Source organism: Podarcis erhardii (assembly GCF_964252035.2).
Source record: "Podarcis erhardii genome assembly, chromosome: 13".
Lineage (NCBI taxonomy): Eukaryota > Metazoa > Chordata > Lepidosauria > Squamata > Lacertidae > Podarcis > Podarcis erhardii.
This window is the reverse complement of record NC_138502.1, coordinates 51,873,046-51,891,365: the sequence shown is the minus strand read 5'-3', so window position 1 is coordinate 51,891,365 and position 18,320 is coordinate 51,873,046. Positions and strand designations below refer to the sequence as shown.

General features: G+C 40.5%; 2 protein-coding genes across 19 annotated transcripts in view; one reads left to right on the top strand and one right to left on the bottom strand.

Annotated features, from left to right (window-relative positions):
* The window catches only part of LOC309326412 (poly(rC)-binding protein 3-like), a 183,191-nt gene extending 177,362 nt beyond the window's left edge, over nucleotides 1–5,829 (top strand). For 16 of the 18 annotated variants that reach the window (XM_081835089.1, XM_081835086.1, XM_081835099.1 and 13 more), the window contains one exon: nucleotides 1–288. This exon is cut by the window's left edge and continues 3,229 nt beyond it. Coding sequence is in view for 2 of the 18 variants with exons in the window: in XM_081835093.1 (XP_081691219.1) it covers nucleotides 5,234–5,294 (61 nt within the window). In the remaining 16 variants the exon portion in view is untranslated. Of the gene's footprint in view, nucleotides 289–5,233 lie in introns of those variants that run through there. The other 2 variants (XM_081835093.1, XM_081835095.1) reach the window with 2 other exon arrangements.
* On the bottom strand, nucleotides 1,327–17,080 carry ZNF830 (zinc finger protein 830). Its single transcript, XM_081835106.1, has 10 exons — nucleotides 16,911–17,080; nucleotides 15,511–15,610; nucleotides 14,917–15,034; nucleotides 12,796–12,829; nucleotides 12,052–12,290; nucleotides 10,780–10,870; nucleotides 10,224–10,287; nucleotides 6,022–6,102; nucleotides 4,726–4,802; nucleotides 1,327–2,506 (listed from the first exon to the last, which is right to left on the bottom strand). The coding sequence occupies exons 1-10, from the start codon at nucleotides 17,063–17,065 to the stop codon at nucleotides 2,326–2,328; spliced, it is 1,140 nt and encodes a 379-aa protein (XP_081691232.1). The 5' UTR covers nucleotides 17,066–17,080; the 3' UTR covers nucleotides 1,327–2,325.
* Nucleotides 17,081–18,320: the final 1,240 nt, after the last annotated feature.

Below are 18,320 nucleotides of genomic sequence, written 5' to 3'. Positions count from 1 at the left end.
TAAAATGGTGAGAAGTTTTTCTTCCTGTTTTTCTTTTCTTTTTTTGCCCCCCTTCCCCTGATTTTTGTTCCTGCATTTCAGGCTCTCTTCAGAAGTCACTGGCCTCGGGGCTCTGTAATGTGTCCCAGCATGCACTAGGGCTTGAGCTCCCTGACAGGACTTTTCTAAAGCCTCATGAGACAATGCTTTCTATGGACTAATCAACAGAGGATGTGGTCATTTCTAACTTTATTACTCTTCCAAGATCTCAAAATAAACACTTTTACTCTAAGCAACTGTGCTTCCCAACTCCTGTGTTGCTTTCATTGCTATTCTGGTTTAATAATCTTGAGGCTCAGCAAGGAACAGTAACAGATGATTATTATTTTTGAAAATTTCTGTAGATGTTCATGCTCTGGCCAGTCTGTACAAAGCATGGGCTGTTGATGTTTTAAACCACTATATATTAAGTATAGACTTGATAAACTAAATAAGCTGTTTTTTTATAAATAAAGGTTTTCCTGACTTTAAAAACCACATCTTAGCTTTGTGCATACAAATAGCTGTTGTGATTTTTAACTTTGTAACGAAGATGTTGATCAAATACTATTTTTGTGACTTGTCACCAATGAGTTCAGACCTATGGCTTGTTTTGCATTAACAATTAAAAGTTTGACATAATTGCAATTAGGCCTGGTGCTTATTGGGGGAAAGCATTGCAACCTAATATGGCATCTTAAAGAGTATTGCACAATAATCTGCTTAATGGGAACTTTCAGCCAACATGTTGAGTGAGTGGCTTAATGAAAAAAACCACAGGTATCATCCATGTGGAAATGGTTTTCTACATACCAATAGTATTTTGAATAGGATATTATGATGTTTGCAAAAGCTTGCCGGGTCTGTGGGAGGTTCTGGAGAGAATCCATGTCCAGCATGGCATGTCCATGAGCACAAGAGAGCTTCAGGTACATTTCACAAAAATCAGGCTGCTGTGCCACATTAGAACAACTTGTGGAGCTGAGGGGTGTCAAGAAACAATTTAATATGACAGTGGTAGCAGAAGTGCTATTAAAAGAAAAGACACAAAGAATGCCACTGGGCTGAAACAAATCCTTTAGATAAACCCAGGTAGCTCTTTGGATGATGAACAATCCCTTTAAAAATGCAGGTATCCAGGACATAACTGATGGATTAATAGGCCTTTCCTTACTGTTGACATCCATACTACTAATGTTTGACTTCAGGAAATATTACTAGGCAATATCCAAACATAATTCTTATAGGTTAGGGCCAAGTGCTGAAACTGACAGCAGCACTTATACCACAGTAAAAAAACACAACTCCTTCAGAGAAAGTATTTTATTGGAATATCTATTCCAAACAACATTTTACTTGATTTATGGCAGCATCATTAATTAGAAAAAAAACATCATGTCTTTGCTATTTCAGATTGGATTGCATTACATTGCTCCTGAGAAAAGGTTTCAGTGGCATAGAGCCCAAACAGCTTAAAAATGCCAGTTACTGGTGTGTGAACTGGGGGGGGGGGGATGGATAATTAAAGTGAAATGTCTACTCATGGTTGTACGTACTTGCTCTATAAATTAACCAACACATATTGTGCAAAGCACACAGGGCAAAATTTCTCTTGTTCTGTTTAACCCAGTAGCCATCATTCAGGGCTGTCTTTAAGTATTTTCTAAACTATACTAGAAAAAGACAGTAAGTCCAAGGCAGCAAGGAAGTTTTTCTAGGATCATACAGGTTAACTAGCATCTACAAGTAACTAAATAGTTAGGAATCTTACAATAAAAGATGTACTGTGTACAGGCTTTAGACTTATTTTCCCGCCCGCTGCCCAATGGAAAACCACCTTTGAATCCAAGGAATATTTCAAATACATATTGGGAGAAGGCATGGAGGTGAGAGTCCATGGATCCGGCACCAAGCCCTGTGTAGCCTTGGCTGTGCTAGTCAAAGTCAAAGCCCTGCTTTGCCCTGCAGCATGCTCCAACTGCTTGGGCTCACACTTCCCTATGTGTTCCCTAGACCCTAACACTTTTAATGGGTATTAAAACAGCACAGGTAACACAACAGAAGCTACACTGGATTCATAGAGGAAATAAAACATTTTCTGTAGATCTTAATAGGAAAGCTACAATTACATTTTTTTAAAAAAAAGTTTTTACAATATACAACTCTTTACAATGGCTTTTTCTACTCTTAACCCTATAAACGTATTTTTACACGTTTCAATACCTGCAGGATTCTTCAAATAAATATTTTATCCTAAGTGTGTTAGAAGACCAAAATACCACCCATCAGGAGATTGGCTCCTAGCAGCTACAACGATGTTCCTTTTGCCCTCCAGTCCTGAGAGAGGAGGTCCTGCAGTTCTCCTTCGTCATCACTGCCAGTGTCGCCGTCCTCAACCTGTGCAGCTCTTAGTCTCATGGCTTCCTTCAGTTTATCCTTCAGTACTTCCTGGCGGTCACGCAGTTGTTCAACACGGCGGAAACATTCACTAGGGTAAAATTAAAAATAATAATTTGCCCTCTTCTGCTGCTTAAGTGAAAAGCTGCAATGGTGTGCCTTTTAAGTTCACAGTCTTCATATCTTTGGAAAGAACATGGCAGTTTCTCAGACACAACATTAACATTCAAGCCTATGGTACTTTGTCCAAGAACCTGAGCTGCTATCACTAAATGAGTTCAGACTTTTCCAGCTGCTTTTTACTTGTCCTTTTGGGGTGCAAAGGGTAAGCCTAGCAAGCTGTACTTGCAGTGGGGCCACTGCCTGCTATTTAGGAGGTGGTTTTCAGATGGCTTTCCTTCAGGGAACACTTGCCATATTGACCTTTCTTCCAGTGAACTCCTGGATATCTTGCACCAAAGCCCTGAGCACTGTGCAAGCCGCTCATGTCATGCAGAATACTGGGTTGGCCTGTTGAATACCTCTGTCACCGAGCAGACAGCATAAATGCTTAGAACGCAACCAGACAATCTTCCTTTCTTGGACGGCACATGGAAGAAAAAGCGCCTGATTGGTTCACTAAAGAATTTTATATAGACTTCCAAGGTTTTCTGGAACAATTTGAAAACTATTGATTTTTGGAAATTAATTTTATTCCACTATATTTTGCATCTCTGTTTTTAATCTTTTATTTTTTTTAACATACAAATGAACAATAGTTCTGCACTTCTGAGTCAAGAACAGACAGCAATTTAATACATTTTCTACTGAAGGAACAGGAAGCAGCAACTTTCACTAAATTTATTTTGAAAACTTTTATGGTACAAAAGTGTCACCTTGACAGCCAAAGCCAGTTACCGTATTTTTCGCCCCATAGGGTGCACTTTTTCCCCTCCAAAAATGAAGGGGAAATGTGTGTGCGTCCTACGGGGCGAATGCAGGCTTTCGCTGAAGCCTGGAGAGCGAGAGGGGTCAGTGCGCTCTCCAGGCTTTGCGGAGAGTTGCCTGCATGCTGAAGCCTGGGCGCGCTGAGCTCAGCACGCCCAGACTTCGCACGGCTCTCTGCAAGGCGCGGGAGCCCGGTGCCGGGCTTCCACGGCTTATGGAGAGTTGCCTGTTCTGGGGGCTGGGGGGGGGAATAATTTTTTCCCCTTTATTTCCCCCCCAAAAAAACTAGGTGCGCCTTATGGGACGGTGCGTCCTATAGGGCGAAAAATACAGTACATTTCCAGAGCTGACAATAAAAATGTTAAGGATACTCTAAACTAAAGACACTCATGTAAAGTTATTTGGCTACAAAAGAAAAAAAGGAAGTGATTCATTAATCAACAAATCTCAAGAGACCTCAAACAGTCCCCTCCATCAGTTTCCATGTTCCTGCTTCCACTTGGGAGTCACCAGCTAAGGAAGGGGGGAGGGGTAGTCTTACATTGTGCAGCAAAGCATACACCCAAAGTGAGGCCACACTAATACAAAAAAGTTCCTTGGTGCCTCCAGATATTTTTTAATATTAGGGTGAGCTTACTGTATCATTGTGCTTAAAGGACGTGTTTTAGCTGTGGACAACAGGATACAAGGGGCAAGGCAAGGAAAAGATATAACAGGAGTCTGGGTGGTGGTCAACCTGTGATCCTTGAAATGTTGCAGAACTCCTATCTTCTCTGAACATTGACCATGGTGACTGGGGCTGCTGGGAGTTAAGGACGAATAAAATGTAGAGTGCCACAGGTTAGCCACTCTTGCTCTAGAACCTCATCTACTTTCGGTTAGAGTCAGATATGAGAAGAGCTGGACCCAAAAGTAAGTATGGAAGTTGGCTTTAAGAATCCTGTTGTGATCTCATGCATGGGACTAACCATTCCAAAAATGTGGAACTGGCAAATGTCCTAAGCCATGCAATTCTTAATTGTGCATCTAAAGTGCTCTTGTACAGAAATGGAACTGTTTAAAAAGTCTAGGAGAACTTTTGACACTTTGCATGTCTATGATCTTTAGGGCCTTCCTCCAAATTTCATCACTTGATTCTATCTAGCCGTGTGTGTGAGGATGGGGAGATGTAGCAGGTACAAGGAAGTCCACAGCTGTGGAATGTGATAGTAGCTGCAGAATTCAGTTCCCAAAGAATCTCTTCTCCCTACCCCTGACTAGCAAAAACACAACAGCAAGCACAGAGTTGTGTGTGTTATATAAAAGTTGCAGAATTTTGTTGTATTAAATTTCAAGCAGTGCGTTTATATTAAGCTTTTTGAAATCAGGTTTTACTTTACTTACATCTGCTCATCTATTTCTCCAATTTGACGGTCGAGTCGCCCTTCCTCATCTTCTTCAGCTACTATAGCTTCTGAAATCTAACTCAGAAAAGGTGGGTATTATTTTCCGTAACAAAACTGGATTGATATAAAAGTAAGCTTTGCCTTCTCTTTGCTGCAGTGAGAAAACTAGGAGCAAGCTATAGGATTATGCATCCTCCTGGAAACAGATTCTCCAAAACTCTCCACTTAACCTGAATTTAAGCAAATTAAAACCCTGGATTAAGAAGGAATGTGGTCTTAACCTGCTTATGGCAGCAGGTAAAAGGGAGAATACAGCTTGCTCCTATTATCTTAACTACAAGTTAAGAGAAAGCCACCACAATACCTTCTGAAAGTGACCAACCCAAGCAAAGAAGATCTTGGCGCTTTAGTAATATGAGCACTGATGATGAAACTCGCATTTAAGAATTCTGTTAACAATTAATCTCCGATTTCCAAAATATATTTTAACCTGTTATTTCTTTCAGCATATACTTTCTCAAAGTTGAGTGTCTTGGAGATGCTGTGCAGCCAGTGGCCAACATGTAACCAAGAAGAGCCCTTGTGCAGCACTAATGTTCACTAAATGTGTCCACTGCTGATCTTGTATGAACATCTACTGTGTTTATAGCACCGAGTGCATTTCAGAATAGGATGACTGCTCTACAACAGTCTTCTCCCAACAATTCATTCATGGAAAACTTTCTGCAACGCCAGAGTTTGAAAGCAAAGTTCACAGGCACAAGTGAAGTTGCTGAGTGATCACCTTCAAAGGGATTGGTTTTTAAAAGCAGGATGTGAGAACCACAGATCTAGTCAACAGCGGATATGGTGAGGCAAATCTTGCAATAAAAATGAAGCCACATGGGAGGAGTGTTCGATCCAATCCAGAGCCAGATAATTATTGCATATATAGAGTATATGTATAAAGTATACAGACTTAAAATATCAAGTGCACCAGACCTGAAAAAATGAAAGTGAATGGTGACAGTAACAGGCCATCTGGCCTGACAGAATATACATCCTGCATTCCTGCTAGATAGGATATGCTGATCAAATTTTTAAAAAGCAAACTTCATCACAATTTTTGGTGTAGTGTCATCTGTTACTAAAGTTTCTTCACTTCACTGTTTGAAGGGGGGATACTCAGACCACAGCTAGCTTATAAAATGATTTTAACCGATATTAAAACAGTCAGCAAATGCAGTGGAATGTCACTCTGCCAAGTTCTAGTTCTGCATGTGCAAGCAATTCAAAACAGGAGGCATCAACTTACAGTGTTGACTTGTCGCATAGCCTTCTGGAATTCATCCCATTCTTTGTCCATCTGATCCTTTGGAGCATCAACCTTCCTCACCTATGAAATGAGAAAGATGATCAATTTGTGGAAGGCTGTATTCTTATTTCTCATTATTGGTTCTACTTCATGCTGCAAGCAAGGAGAACTTGGTTGCTAAGTTGCTGGTTTTTTTCGAAGCAAACAATTTATCCAGACAACTTGAAGCAATATTGAGAGAGAGAGAGAGAGAGAATCCTTATTTCAGATTATGTGCTACCAGTTTGCACTGCAATGCATTGTCAACTTTAACACACTAAGGGACATCAAAGAGAGATGAAAGCAGTATGTGAGCTACTAAGAATGAACACATATTTGTTATCTACTATATGCTATCTACTTAGCCCCCTAACTCCTTGATATTTAGAATAAGAGTCATTAGCATTCTGGCACCACAGAATATTGTAGCATCAATGGATTCAGCAATATTTCCCTATCTGCTTGATTCCTAGCTTGGGTACCATAAAATGTCTGTCCTTGTTACACATGTTATTCAAAGTATATTTACTATGTGTTTTTCAAGATTTGGGTAAGATACTGGGAATTGAAATGGGATGAAGACACGTTTGCTAGCATTAGGGAGAACTGGTCTCAGAGTAACTGAAGGCACACAAACAGCATCTCCTTCAAATAAGGTGCTACTCTGCCAGCATATCTCTCTCTCTCTCTCTCTCTATATATATATATCAATAGGGCACATGAAGAATGATACAGAAAGAGAGGGAGGAGATGGACAGAGTATGTTTTACTATGAGCTGGGGAGAAGAGAGAAAAATGCTTTTGGATCTTACAAAAAAATTTAACAAAAGACAAAAAAATTACACTGCTCCTTCGAAATTCAGCAGCAGTATATTATATCACTACTACACTATGTTGTGTCCCAAAGCATCTCATGCACATCCCCTTGAAAGCAAGGTTAATATTACCCAGGTAATATTAGGGGGCTGAGGGAGAGAGAGGAAGAGAGGGAGCATCTTATCTAAGACTAGGACTAGGCAATATATTGATATATTGTCCAAAACTGGTTTGAAGTCCATACCACGATACTGGTTTCATAATTTCTGACCTGGCAATATATTGCAAATCATGGGGTGTGTGCGTTATGCAAAAATCACAATGTGGGGGGAAACCATGCAGCCAGTTAATGCCTCCACATAGCTCCATCCTTATTTCAGACATTGTGATATATCAGTATATTGCGATGTTTAGCTGATGATATATCATGAAGTTGAAAACCAGGTATTGCCCAGCCCCATCTAAGACCACCCACCAAAATCATGGCTGTAGGCTTCTTGATTCACATTTAGCCACTACTACACCTAACAGGTGTTGATCTATAGATGATCACATGTATAACTCAGGAACAAGGACACAGCAGCTGGCCTGACAGCCTCTTTACCCTCATTGGGCATGCAACAGACCCAAATCTCAGGCCCAGCTTCTTCTGTTCATTTCCCCCTCATTCCTTATATCTGCCCCCCTTGTGTTAAAGGACACAAGGATGGTTAATAGAGAGCTGCTGCACAGTATAAGGAGGAAGGCAAAGGGGCAGACAAAAATATGGTGAGGGGGGGAGTGTGAGAACTATAGCTGCCTTGCCTCCTGTTACCTATTGGTTTAACAGGTAAAGAGTAGATCTCTGGGTTGACACTTATAGCAAGACTCATCCTTCTGAAAACTGCAACAAGCCAGATAGCTTGCCATACCAATGCCAGCTAAATATACTTCAGGCTAAATAAAGTAATTGGGGGAAATCAATTTTCATTGGAATTATGCTTATAGCTCTGTTTTGTGCATTTGTTTCCCCCTCCAGAAGTGAGACACATTTCATCCATGTAAAAGCAAGTCGTGTGCTTTGATTCTGAATGATTAATTATGCTACAATATAACAATACGTAAATCATTTCAAAGTAACTTACCATAAGAATATACACTTCATTAACCATACATTGCTTTTGCTCTTTGTGAATGTTTTAGATGTAGTACCACACCCCCCCTTGTGTACTATGGTCTGCCTTTTTTAATTTGTTACATATTGGACAATAAAAGTTTAAAAGAATTCAGTTAATGCTTGATCAGTAATAAATTATATCAAGGTCTCTTTCAAAAGCATTTGCTTCTTCAACCCTCAGAGGCAAATTCAAAGTCAGGCAGCAACAATTAGCATATGCAAACCACTACAATATTGGTAACTAGGCATCAGAACTCTTTCTAATCTAGACTTCTAATGTCTTCCAGAGGTTAAATATCAGGAACATTCAGACAGGCACAGGAAACAAACAAACAAAAGGAAAAAAGAACCAGAAGCCCCTTCTCTGATTTGGGCAGCTTCCATTCAGTCCAACAGGGCATCAGCAGAACTCCCCCCCCCTCCAATTTAAATTATTAAGACAGAGAAAGGGATAGAAACTTGCTTTTCCTTTCTTGTTTTAAGATGTCTTCTGGATATAAAGACACTAAACACACATGAACCTGCTTGAAACAGGTAGGTAGTCGGAGCATTTACACATGTCAAGGAAATAAACAACTACCTGACTTTTAGAAGACATCTGAAGGCAGCCCTGTTTAGGGAAGTTTTTGATGTTTGATGGTTTATTGTGCTTTTAATTCTGTTGTGAGCCGTCCAGAGTGGCTGGGGAAACCCAGCCAGATGGGCGGGGTATAAATATTAAGTTGTTGCTGTTGTTGTTACAGGTATCCTGGTTTTCAGTCCCTATGACTCTGGAGATAATTTTTAAAAAGGTCACTTCAATGTACAATCTAGAGGAGGTTTCTGAAATGCAGCTACTATGGCTGAATGTGATTACTAAGGAACATAAAGTATTACTCAAGAACACTCTTCCCCATCTCCTAACCTGTAATGATAAGGAAGGTTCCTGGAGAAAAGGCCACCAACACTCACCAAACTTAATAATGATAATAATTTTATTACTTATACATCCAGCCACTCTAGGCGGCTTCCAGCAAAATATAAAAACATAATAAAACGTCAAACATTAAAAACTTCCCTAAACAGGGCTGCCTTCAGATGTTCTCTAAAAGTTGTGCAGTTGTTTATCTCCTTGACATCTGACAGGAGGGTGTCCCAGAGGGAGGGCGCCACTACCGAGAAGGCCCCCTGCTGGCCCCCTGTAACTTCACTTCTCGCAGTGAGGGAACCACCAGAAGATCCTTGGAGGACTTCACAGTGTCCAGGCTGAATGAAGGTGGTGGAGACGCTCCTTCAGCTATACTAAAGGAACGTCTCCCAAGGAAAAGTTTCTGGAGAGAAATGATCTCAAGAGAGATACTGCTTTGGCTACTCCCAAACCAAAAAAATTCTAGCTGTTTCTGTTGGAGATGAGGCTGGGACTCTTAGCAACTAAGCAAAGTAAGTGAGTGCTTAGAAAGCTCTCCAGCTGTATCTGCACATCTGTATGGGCTGCTGGAAAGAGAGGGGGGGCAGGAGGAGGCAAGATGGTAATTAAAGGCAGAAAGGCTGGATTATAGATGTGCATTTTGAATTTTTTTATGCATTTATTCTAAGAGTTTAGACGCAAAGGCTGATCTGTACATTGCCCCAATACACTGTCTACCTTCATTTTACATGGACATTTATTCCCAACTTGGCTACATCTTTTGTCAGGCCCACATCCATTAATTCTGCAAAATCTAGGGCATCACAGAATAAACATCACATTTCAACTAGCTGTGTACAGGTGTGCTAACTAACAGTCTCACTGCACTCTCTATTTGTCAACCACCTACAAGAACAGCAGAGGGAAATCTGACTGCATATGAGGAATACAGCATCCTGGCTAGTAGGATCAATTACTCTTGATTAGAGATGGGAAGGCCTGGGAAAACCCCCAGAAAAATTGGAAATAAAACCAGTGTCCCCCCCCCCAATTTTCCCGGTTTTTCCCCAGGCCTTCCCATCTTGATTCATGTCAGACAATATTCAACACAAACTTAGAGAAAGCCAGTGCTAATTGCTACACCAAAACTGCTGCAAGTTAATCAAATCGTTTACAGAAGGATACCACAAAGAATTTCAATCATTATGTAAATCTTTTATTCAGCTTCTGTAATCGCTAGCTGACTAGCTGAATTAATTCCTCAAAGAATTGACATGTGCTGAAATCGGAACAAATCACACTTGCCTTTGCATCCACTTCAGGATCATCAAAAAATCCCTCTGGCAAGGCCTCCGCAGTGTTTTCTTTCCTGAAATGTTAAGGTGATGGCTTGTCTTGAGCCAGTTCTGCACTAGTTTTAACTCCTTCAAAACAGCAGATCAGATATCTGCACCGAGAACAGAGTGAGCAATGCAATGCCCACTAGCGCTCCCCACCCGCTGGCCTGAGGCTGAGGAGAAATGAAGGAACCCCTTTTGAGCTAACCATATCAATTGGCACTGTAAGTTTAATTTTTCCAAACCTCCAAGATCCAATAAAGATAAAGGAAACAAATACAAGAAGCCATTCTCCTAATATACTGCTTTCTCAAAGCTCCATTATGTATGGTGTCCTAATTGTTTAAGTTACGAACGCTGTTAAAATACTGGTTCATCTCATCAGACTGTGACTTTTTTTAAAAGGTGATTTTTTAAAAAGTACCAATATACTAGGCATACTGAGGATTATTAATTATGAGAACCCAAACACATTTAATTACAAATTTAAATAATAAGGAAAACCTTTACACTGGCTAGCTTACCTTTCCACAACTTTTTCTTGTATTTCTGCTTTCTGAATAGAGCCAGAATGGGAGACTAAAGGTGCAGCTAAAGTTTTATTGTCTGAATAGTCTGCAACAGAGAAAAGAATCACTGCCAGTGTAATATGCACAATTTGAAAGCCCAAGTCACTAAAAATGGATGTATTAATTGCACAAACGATGAGCAGAGAGGGAAAAACAGAGATCACTCAGACCTTGTGATGAACCAATAAAGTTGATATAAGTATCAACAAAAGGAAATACTTCACAGTATGATTAACTTACAAGATTCACCACTGCTTAGATTGAAATACTGTGCACACTTAACTTAGCAGTAGTCCCACTGGACTCAGTAAACGCATGCATAGGACTGGGCTGCATGTTGGTGATGACCACTACTTTAAAATGACTAGACAAAATTTATTAGGATAGGTCTATCCTAATCCTGAATCCTGAATAGTGTTGCACTGAAGCTCAATTTGTCGCAACTGTGCACTTTTTTTAGAAAAGCACCAAATTTACACCCCTTGTAGACTAAAGCTATAACATACACTAAGCTATAAAATAAACTGTTTGCTTGTTCATAATACCATTTGGGGACTCATGTATTTAAAAATCACCACATACTAGTCCAGGGATCAGCAACCTTTTTCAACCATGGGCCGGTCCACTGTTCCTATGCCCCACAAATAACCCAGAAATGCATTTTAAACAAAAACACATATTCTACTCATGTAAAAACATGCTGATTCCCGGACCGTCCGCAGGCTGCATTGAGAAGGCAATTGGGCCGCATCCGGCCCCCGGGTCTTAGGTTGCCTACCCCCGTACTAGTCCTTGAATTGTATATATCAGAATTGGTCAGCTATGCTGTTGTACTGTGAGAGAACCGCAGAGGCTCTGCATACTAGATGCTAGTAATGAACAGAACTCCATGCCATATTGGAGTTCCTCAGAAGCATCTGGCTGGTCACACTTGGAAACAGAATTCTGGACACCTACAACCATCAATAGCAGATGATTGCTAGTTTTCATTTGGCATGAGAAGCCACCTAATATGCATGTATGACACACGTGGAGCACACTGCAGTATATACGGATAAGCCTACCTAATGTGGACAGCAATACTTCGGAAGCCATAAAAGAGGACATGACACAACTTCAGAGGTAAAGTTAAGCAAAACTTCTGATTTGTACCATGTCAGCTGGAGTGGCCTTGGAACTCTCTATATTTTTTTACTGTAAAGTCAGCAGAGAAAGTCCCAGAGTTACCTGATGGTAAAGCAGTGGTGTCTACTTTTAGAGGGTGGGCTGGTGTTGCTGTATGCTGCACTGTGGACGACAAAGGAGGTTTGCTGCTGTTGTCCTGGATTTCTTTGGCCATCTCTTCGGCCTCTTCCTCCTCCTCCTCCTCTTCAGAGTCTCCAAGTAATAAGCCACCACTTGAAGCTTTGCAAGAGGCCTTTTCTGCTTCTGCTTGTTCATTTTTTCCAAAAAAATCTGCTGGCAGCCTTAAAAAATGAAATAATAACAATAACAATAATTTTATTATTTATGCCCCACCCATCTGGCTGGCTTTCCACAACAACTTAAAAACATTCCATCATAATACAAGCCAGAATCAAGACAATTATTTCAAGTACACCTAACCTAAGGTGATTTAAAAAACAAAAACAAAACTTTCCTCCCTTAAATAGACATTCCCCATGCCAAATTTGTGTTTCCCAAACAGCTTTCCACATGGTGGTCACCTCCATTGGGTGTCCCCATCTGGGACTCCCCACGAAATAAGAATTTTCTCTGAAGTAATTGTAGTATAATGGAAACAATGTTGTCAGTCACTGCATTTGAACAATTGCCATATGGGAACATTCAAACTACCCTGTTTGAAAGCAAATTTCTCAGCACCAGTTAGAACTTCAGGCAATGAATAACAAATATAACATGCTGTTCATATCCATAACTATGAAAAAAGAAAATGTAAAAACAGAGCTAATAACAACCATCTCAACTTACCCAGAAGAGAGTGTTTGCGGATGGTCCCTTGAATCTGCAAAACATTTTATCAGAGTTCTGTCACATTTAAAACAGAAAAAGAACACAAAGATGAACTTCACACCCAAGCTGCAGTGACCCATGAAGAACTCTGGATCAGTCGTCTGACTAAGGTAAGCCAAGTTCAAATCCCCACTCAGTGGGGACAACCTGGGCAAGTCTCTCTCTCTCAGCACACACTCTACCTCTGAGTGCAGGAGACGATAAAAACTTATGATGCCAATGATTGTGACGCAATGACTGTGATGTCATTGAATCCCTTGGAGGCTACTTTTTTGCTGACATAGCAACCCACATTATGCAGCCTTAAAATATGTCTTGATAGAGTGACACCTCAAAACTATTGAAAAATAGCACCTTCTTCCATCCACATTGCACTGTCATCTCTTTTAGAACTGTGGGTGAATGGTGGTATACAAATTTAATAAATAATAATAGATCAATATAACAGGGTTTTTTCAAGTAATTGAGCTAAGGTTTGACCAGTGTTAAAGTGGTTACAGTCAGGTGATGGTATGTTAAAAGAACAATTCATAGGACAGTTACTCCAAGAAACACAGGCATTGCAAGCAGCTGAAATTTCCTTATGTAAAAGTGTGTTTTTTAAAATTAAACATAATTTTATTAATCTAGGTTTTCAAGATGGCCTACAAAAGAGAACCATAAAACAAATATACAACCAATCAAAAACATCAGAAACAAAAGCAATTAATGTGGCAACAGGAAAAATACAAAAAAAGTAGATATAAAATCAGTTAAAAGAAATTTTGTGTAGCCTTCCCAATCACATAAAACTGTAGTTTACCTAAACATAGCTTTAATCTTCCACTCTAAGGCTAGGACCTTTAACCAAGATTAAATTCACCCCCTTTGGATGCATTTATTTAAAACACCCCCCCCCCCAGCATTTTAAACACTGCACCATAGCAGCAGCTACAGTGTGTAATATACAAGGGCACATCTAGTTGACTAGAAACCATGAATGGTTACTTTCAGCATTTTACCACAATCTGTTCTCTGTCCTAGCAAGTACCCATCAAAAACTAATTTATAATTATTAGCAAATCTGCCTGGCATTCATGTTATGGGTACTTGAATACTACTTGTATTGATTATTAATTCATTTATATTTAATGTTAAAGTAGGCTTCTAGGCAATTAGAAAAAAGTAGAGAAACATTAATACATAAATATCCATAATTAAAAAATCCTATTACTTCTCTTAAAACAGGAGACTTGGGTTGGGAAAATGCCTGTGTAATAGAATCATTTTCAAAAGCCAGCAAAATAGCATTGCAGGCAAAATGTTGCAAAATAGCATTGCAACATGCATTTCAGCAAGGGAGTGCATTCTGTAACACTAATGCTCCCGGTGAACAAGAACATTTAATGTCCTTAACCAGGCTTCCAGGTAAGCTGGTATGGAATTGTTTCAGACTTTATATGTAAATAGCAACTCCTTAAAATTGATTTGGTGACAGGTAGTTAGTGTAGACCCATTAGTATGGGCATGGCATGTGCTCAGTTAAGAGCACCACTCACCACCTGGTCCATGATATTCTGCACTAGCAGCAGCCTATGAACCAGCTGGAAGGGAAGAAGAACCACAAAGACTGCATTACAACATTCTAGAATGTGAGGTTACCAATGCATGTGTCACAGTGGCCAAATTGTACTAGCACTCTTCTCCATAGAGACCACATGTGCATCCATGGTCAAATGTGGTTCCAACAACACCTGTTAACTGTGTACCTGTCCCTTCAAAGAGAGTGCGCCTAGAAGAGGCAAAATCGCCAATTTTCAGCTGCAGGAACCACTTGTCTGCCTTGTCAGCCTCAGTTTTTAGTCCTCACGCAGACCACCAGTATGTCCAGGTCCTGGTTCAGCTTGTGCACAGATCTCCTGACTCAAAATGTGCCCCAAATCTCCAACAGACTGCTCCTAACAGCTTCATATAATTTTATATACAACACACCATCCAAGGAAAATATTTAATCCACAAATGATTTCAAGACAGCTGGGGAATGGGGAAGAACTGTAGAAAAATGACCAGGTCAGTAAGCACAGCCTAACATTTCCATACCTTTGGCTTTCTTCAATTCTGGAGATTCTGTGTTGGTTGTTTTCCTCTTTAGAGAAGATGAGGTGTCAGGAATAGGACCTGGTACTGATTGTTTAAGATTTCTCAACTGCTCAACTTTCTGCAGGGGTGGGGATTAAAATCAACAGATGAGCACCTGTACTTTATTCCCAAGAAACAAATTATTACAACATAGAAGAATTTAAGTTCTTTTCACAAGTAGCACATTTTCTACAAAATACTAGCAATATTAGCAAAAAAGATTCAAGAAAGCCTGCAACAAGGGATAACAGACACTGTTACTTTTATGTAATTAGACTATTTAGCATATGAAGCAACTTTGCATTTTTGTTATAATCATCCTTTTAAAAGTCAATGTTTTAAATGGGGAAAAATGGGGGGCACTATTATGTCTAGTTTGTAAGATAATCAGATCTCATGTATTATTGTACTGCAGAATCATATTAACATTGTCAGTGCATTTCAATTTCTAGATTGGTAATTAAGAAAAGAACTATTAGTCTTAGCTTTGCAACATAACACATAAAACAATTATTGTAAGCACATTACTTTTTTTAAAAAAGAACTGTCTCTTACCTCTTTGTGTTGCTTCCCAAGCACATGTGTTTGCCACAACAGTTCACTCTTCACAGGCATGTTGCAGAGAGAGCAGCTTAAGTTTCCCAAACTGTTATATGTAGAATTTGGAATCAAGGAAATAAATATAAAAATAACCCACCTCTAAAAACTGCAGTTGTGGGCTTTGAACATGCAACATAAACTTGGCTAAAATACGTATTATTAAGCCATATTATAGCTTTTAAAAGTGAGAAGTAAAATGTAAATTTGTATGTGTGAAGCTATTAAAGAGACTTGGCTTCATAACAATGATTCCTGTACACTTAGGTTTTTTTAAGCCACTTTTTGCTTTGCTACCACTGAGATATAAATTACACTGAGATACAGCAAGAGCTTATTTTCCAAAGGGGTAGCTGTGCTAGTCTGCTTCCGCAAAGAACAAGAGTTTCGGTGGCACATTAAAGAAATATGAATTTATTTTGGTCATTTATACCAAAAACAAAAGCCAATGTGGTGTAGTGGTTAGAGTGTCAGACTAGGAACTGGGAGACCAAGGTTTGAATCTGCATTTGGCAATGAAGCTCACTGGGTGACCTTGGGCTGTCACTTGCTCTCAGCCTAGACTACCCCACAGGGTTGTTGTGGGGATTAAATGGGGGGGGGGGAATCATGTAACTCCATGACAAAAAGGTGAGACAGAAATGAAATAAACAAACTACTATGCAGCCAGTCTTTCAAACAAGATTGGGAGCTGCAGCGAGAATGGAGAAAACAGAGGCTAAGAAGTTGGCAATGCCCCCTCACAAGGGACAGGACCAAACCCATACCTCCCCCCCCCCCCCAGTCAATGTATTACAGCTGCAGGTCTTGAGCCCTGCTTGTTTCAACGAGTCAGGGAGAGGAAAGGAGACATAGAAATGGTTATGGCAACCTGGGTAACATCATAATCACTGATGGAACAACGAATAAGTCTTAGGCTAAACCTCTCTGAGAGACTTCATAATGAACCTCTCCTGGTTCTGAGATTTTATGGGGGGGGGTCTTCTTGGGAGCTGACTGCTGCTAATGAAAGGGGTGGTCCATGCTTCTTCTTCTTGTTGTTGTGATTATCTGCATGGTTTCAGAAGGTATTCTGTATTCATATTTAGCTTAATTCTCTCAATGTTTGACTGTTTTTTAATTACTGTTGCCTCCCTCCTGTGTTTCTAGCTGTTCTTAGTATTATTTGCAGGCCGTGTTGGGTCCCACTCTGGCAACGAGGAGGGGAGCAGCGGCTGCAGAGTTCTTTCCTAACCCCTTCCCACCCCCACCCCCCCGTCTCCATCCCAGCCGCAAACCTCACCGCGCTGCTGTGGGAGCCCAGAGCAGGAGACCCCCCCCCGCCCCCGCCCCCGCCCCCCCCTGCGCAGGAAGGGTATCTGGCGAAGGGAGAGTCGACCCTCCTCTTCTTTCCGGCCGCCGCCTCGCGCTGCTTCGCCCGCATCAGCCGCCGCAGCTCCTCCTGCCCCACCGAGGCCGCCGCCCCCGCCGGCCGCCCCCGAGGCCTCCCGGCCGCCGGACCCGAAGCCGCCATAGCCGCCGCCGCCGCCGAGGAAGCGGGCGCACCGGAAAGCGCGTCACCCAGCCTCGCTCGTCGCGAAGAAATCGCGTCACAGACAGTGACGTTGACGCCTCTCTCTCTCCCCGCCCGCTTCTTAGCAACCGCCGCGGAGGCCGGAAGAAGCGGAGCAGCCGGTTGAGTGACTGGAGGCGGGACTTCCTTGTTCCTTCGGACGCCCCTTTTGAGATGCTCCCCGGAAGTGATGTTAGAGAGAGGTCTTGTGCGTGGGGTAATATTTTATTGTGTTGTTAATGACACTGTTTTAAATGCACGTTTTGTACTGGACTTCCTTTAGTGGTGTTTCTTTTTGAATCATTTTTGGGTTAGCTTAGCTGCGTTGAATGAGCATTCTGTAGGTGTCCTTTGTACAGTAATAATATAAAAAAATCATATTTTAGTTTCCTGTTATGTTGCTTTGAATGGTAAATTTTGTTTGTCTTTCATTCTAGATTGCTTTGTTTGATGTCTTAATGTAGGTTGTAAATCTCTTTTAAGGTTTTTTTTAAAAAAAATAAAGCAGTATAGAAATGAAATGAAATGAATAATAATGAATGTCTCCTGGCAGCCCTGGCAATGCAATGGCTAGGCCCTGAAGCTGGGTTTGGGTTTGTGGTCTGGAATTACTGATCTCTCAAGAAACTCTGAAACAACTCATTCTGAAATCATTAATGATGATTTACAGCTGATTACTGCACTGCTAATGGCAGCAAAAACAACTGCATTCCCACTATGAAAAATAAATATTCCCCTCACCATAACTGATTGCTTAAGGAAAGCTTCGCAAACTAACTTAATGGTTAAACTTGCATGCAAGAAAAATGCAAGAGTTAATGATAAATAACCAAATTTATTAAGAGGTGTGTCCTTGTTTCTACATTTTTGGAAAAACAAAAGTAAGTTATGAACATTTTTCCTTTTAAATAATTCCTGGCATTATAAAGTTTCATCATTATGTAGTCTCTCTCCCCTCTTCATATGTCCTTTCCTTTTTTTATTCTACCCTTTTCACTTTTTGGGGGGGGGGATGAGAATGTTTGACCTATAATGGTTTCCCCCTACTTATTGTTGCAACCTAATAATAATTTATAATAATAATAATAATGATCTTATCTGATTGCAATACAGACCAGATTCTTTTCAGAGTTGTTTGCGTACAAGGAATAGCTAAAGCCTGCTTCCTGCATATAGTATGGTATGATATTGTATAGTTTTATACACACACACACAC

Excerpts from the sequence above, each read along its gene's own strand:
- ZNF830 (XM_081835106.1), bottom strand. The coding sequence starts at position 17,065 with ATGGCGGCTTCGGGTCCGGCGGCCGGGAGGCCTCGGGGGCGGCCGGCG. Across the intron at positions 15,035-15,510 it reads TTGGGAAGCAACACAAAGAG|AAAGTTGAGCAGTTGAGAAA; the intron begins GTAAGAGACAGT and ends CCACCCCTGCAG. Across the intron at positions 10,871-12,051 it reads CACCACTGCTTTACCATCAG|ACTATTCAGACAATAAAACT; the intron begins GTAACTCTGGGA and ends TCTCTGTTGCAG.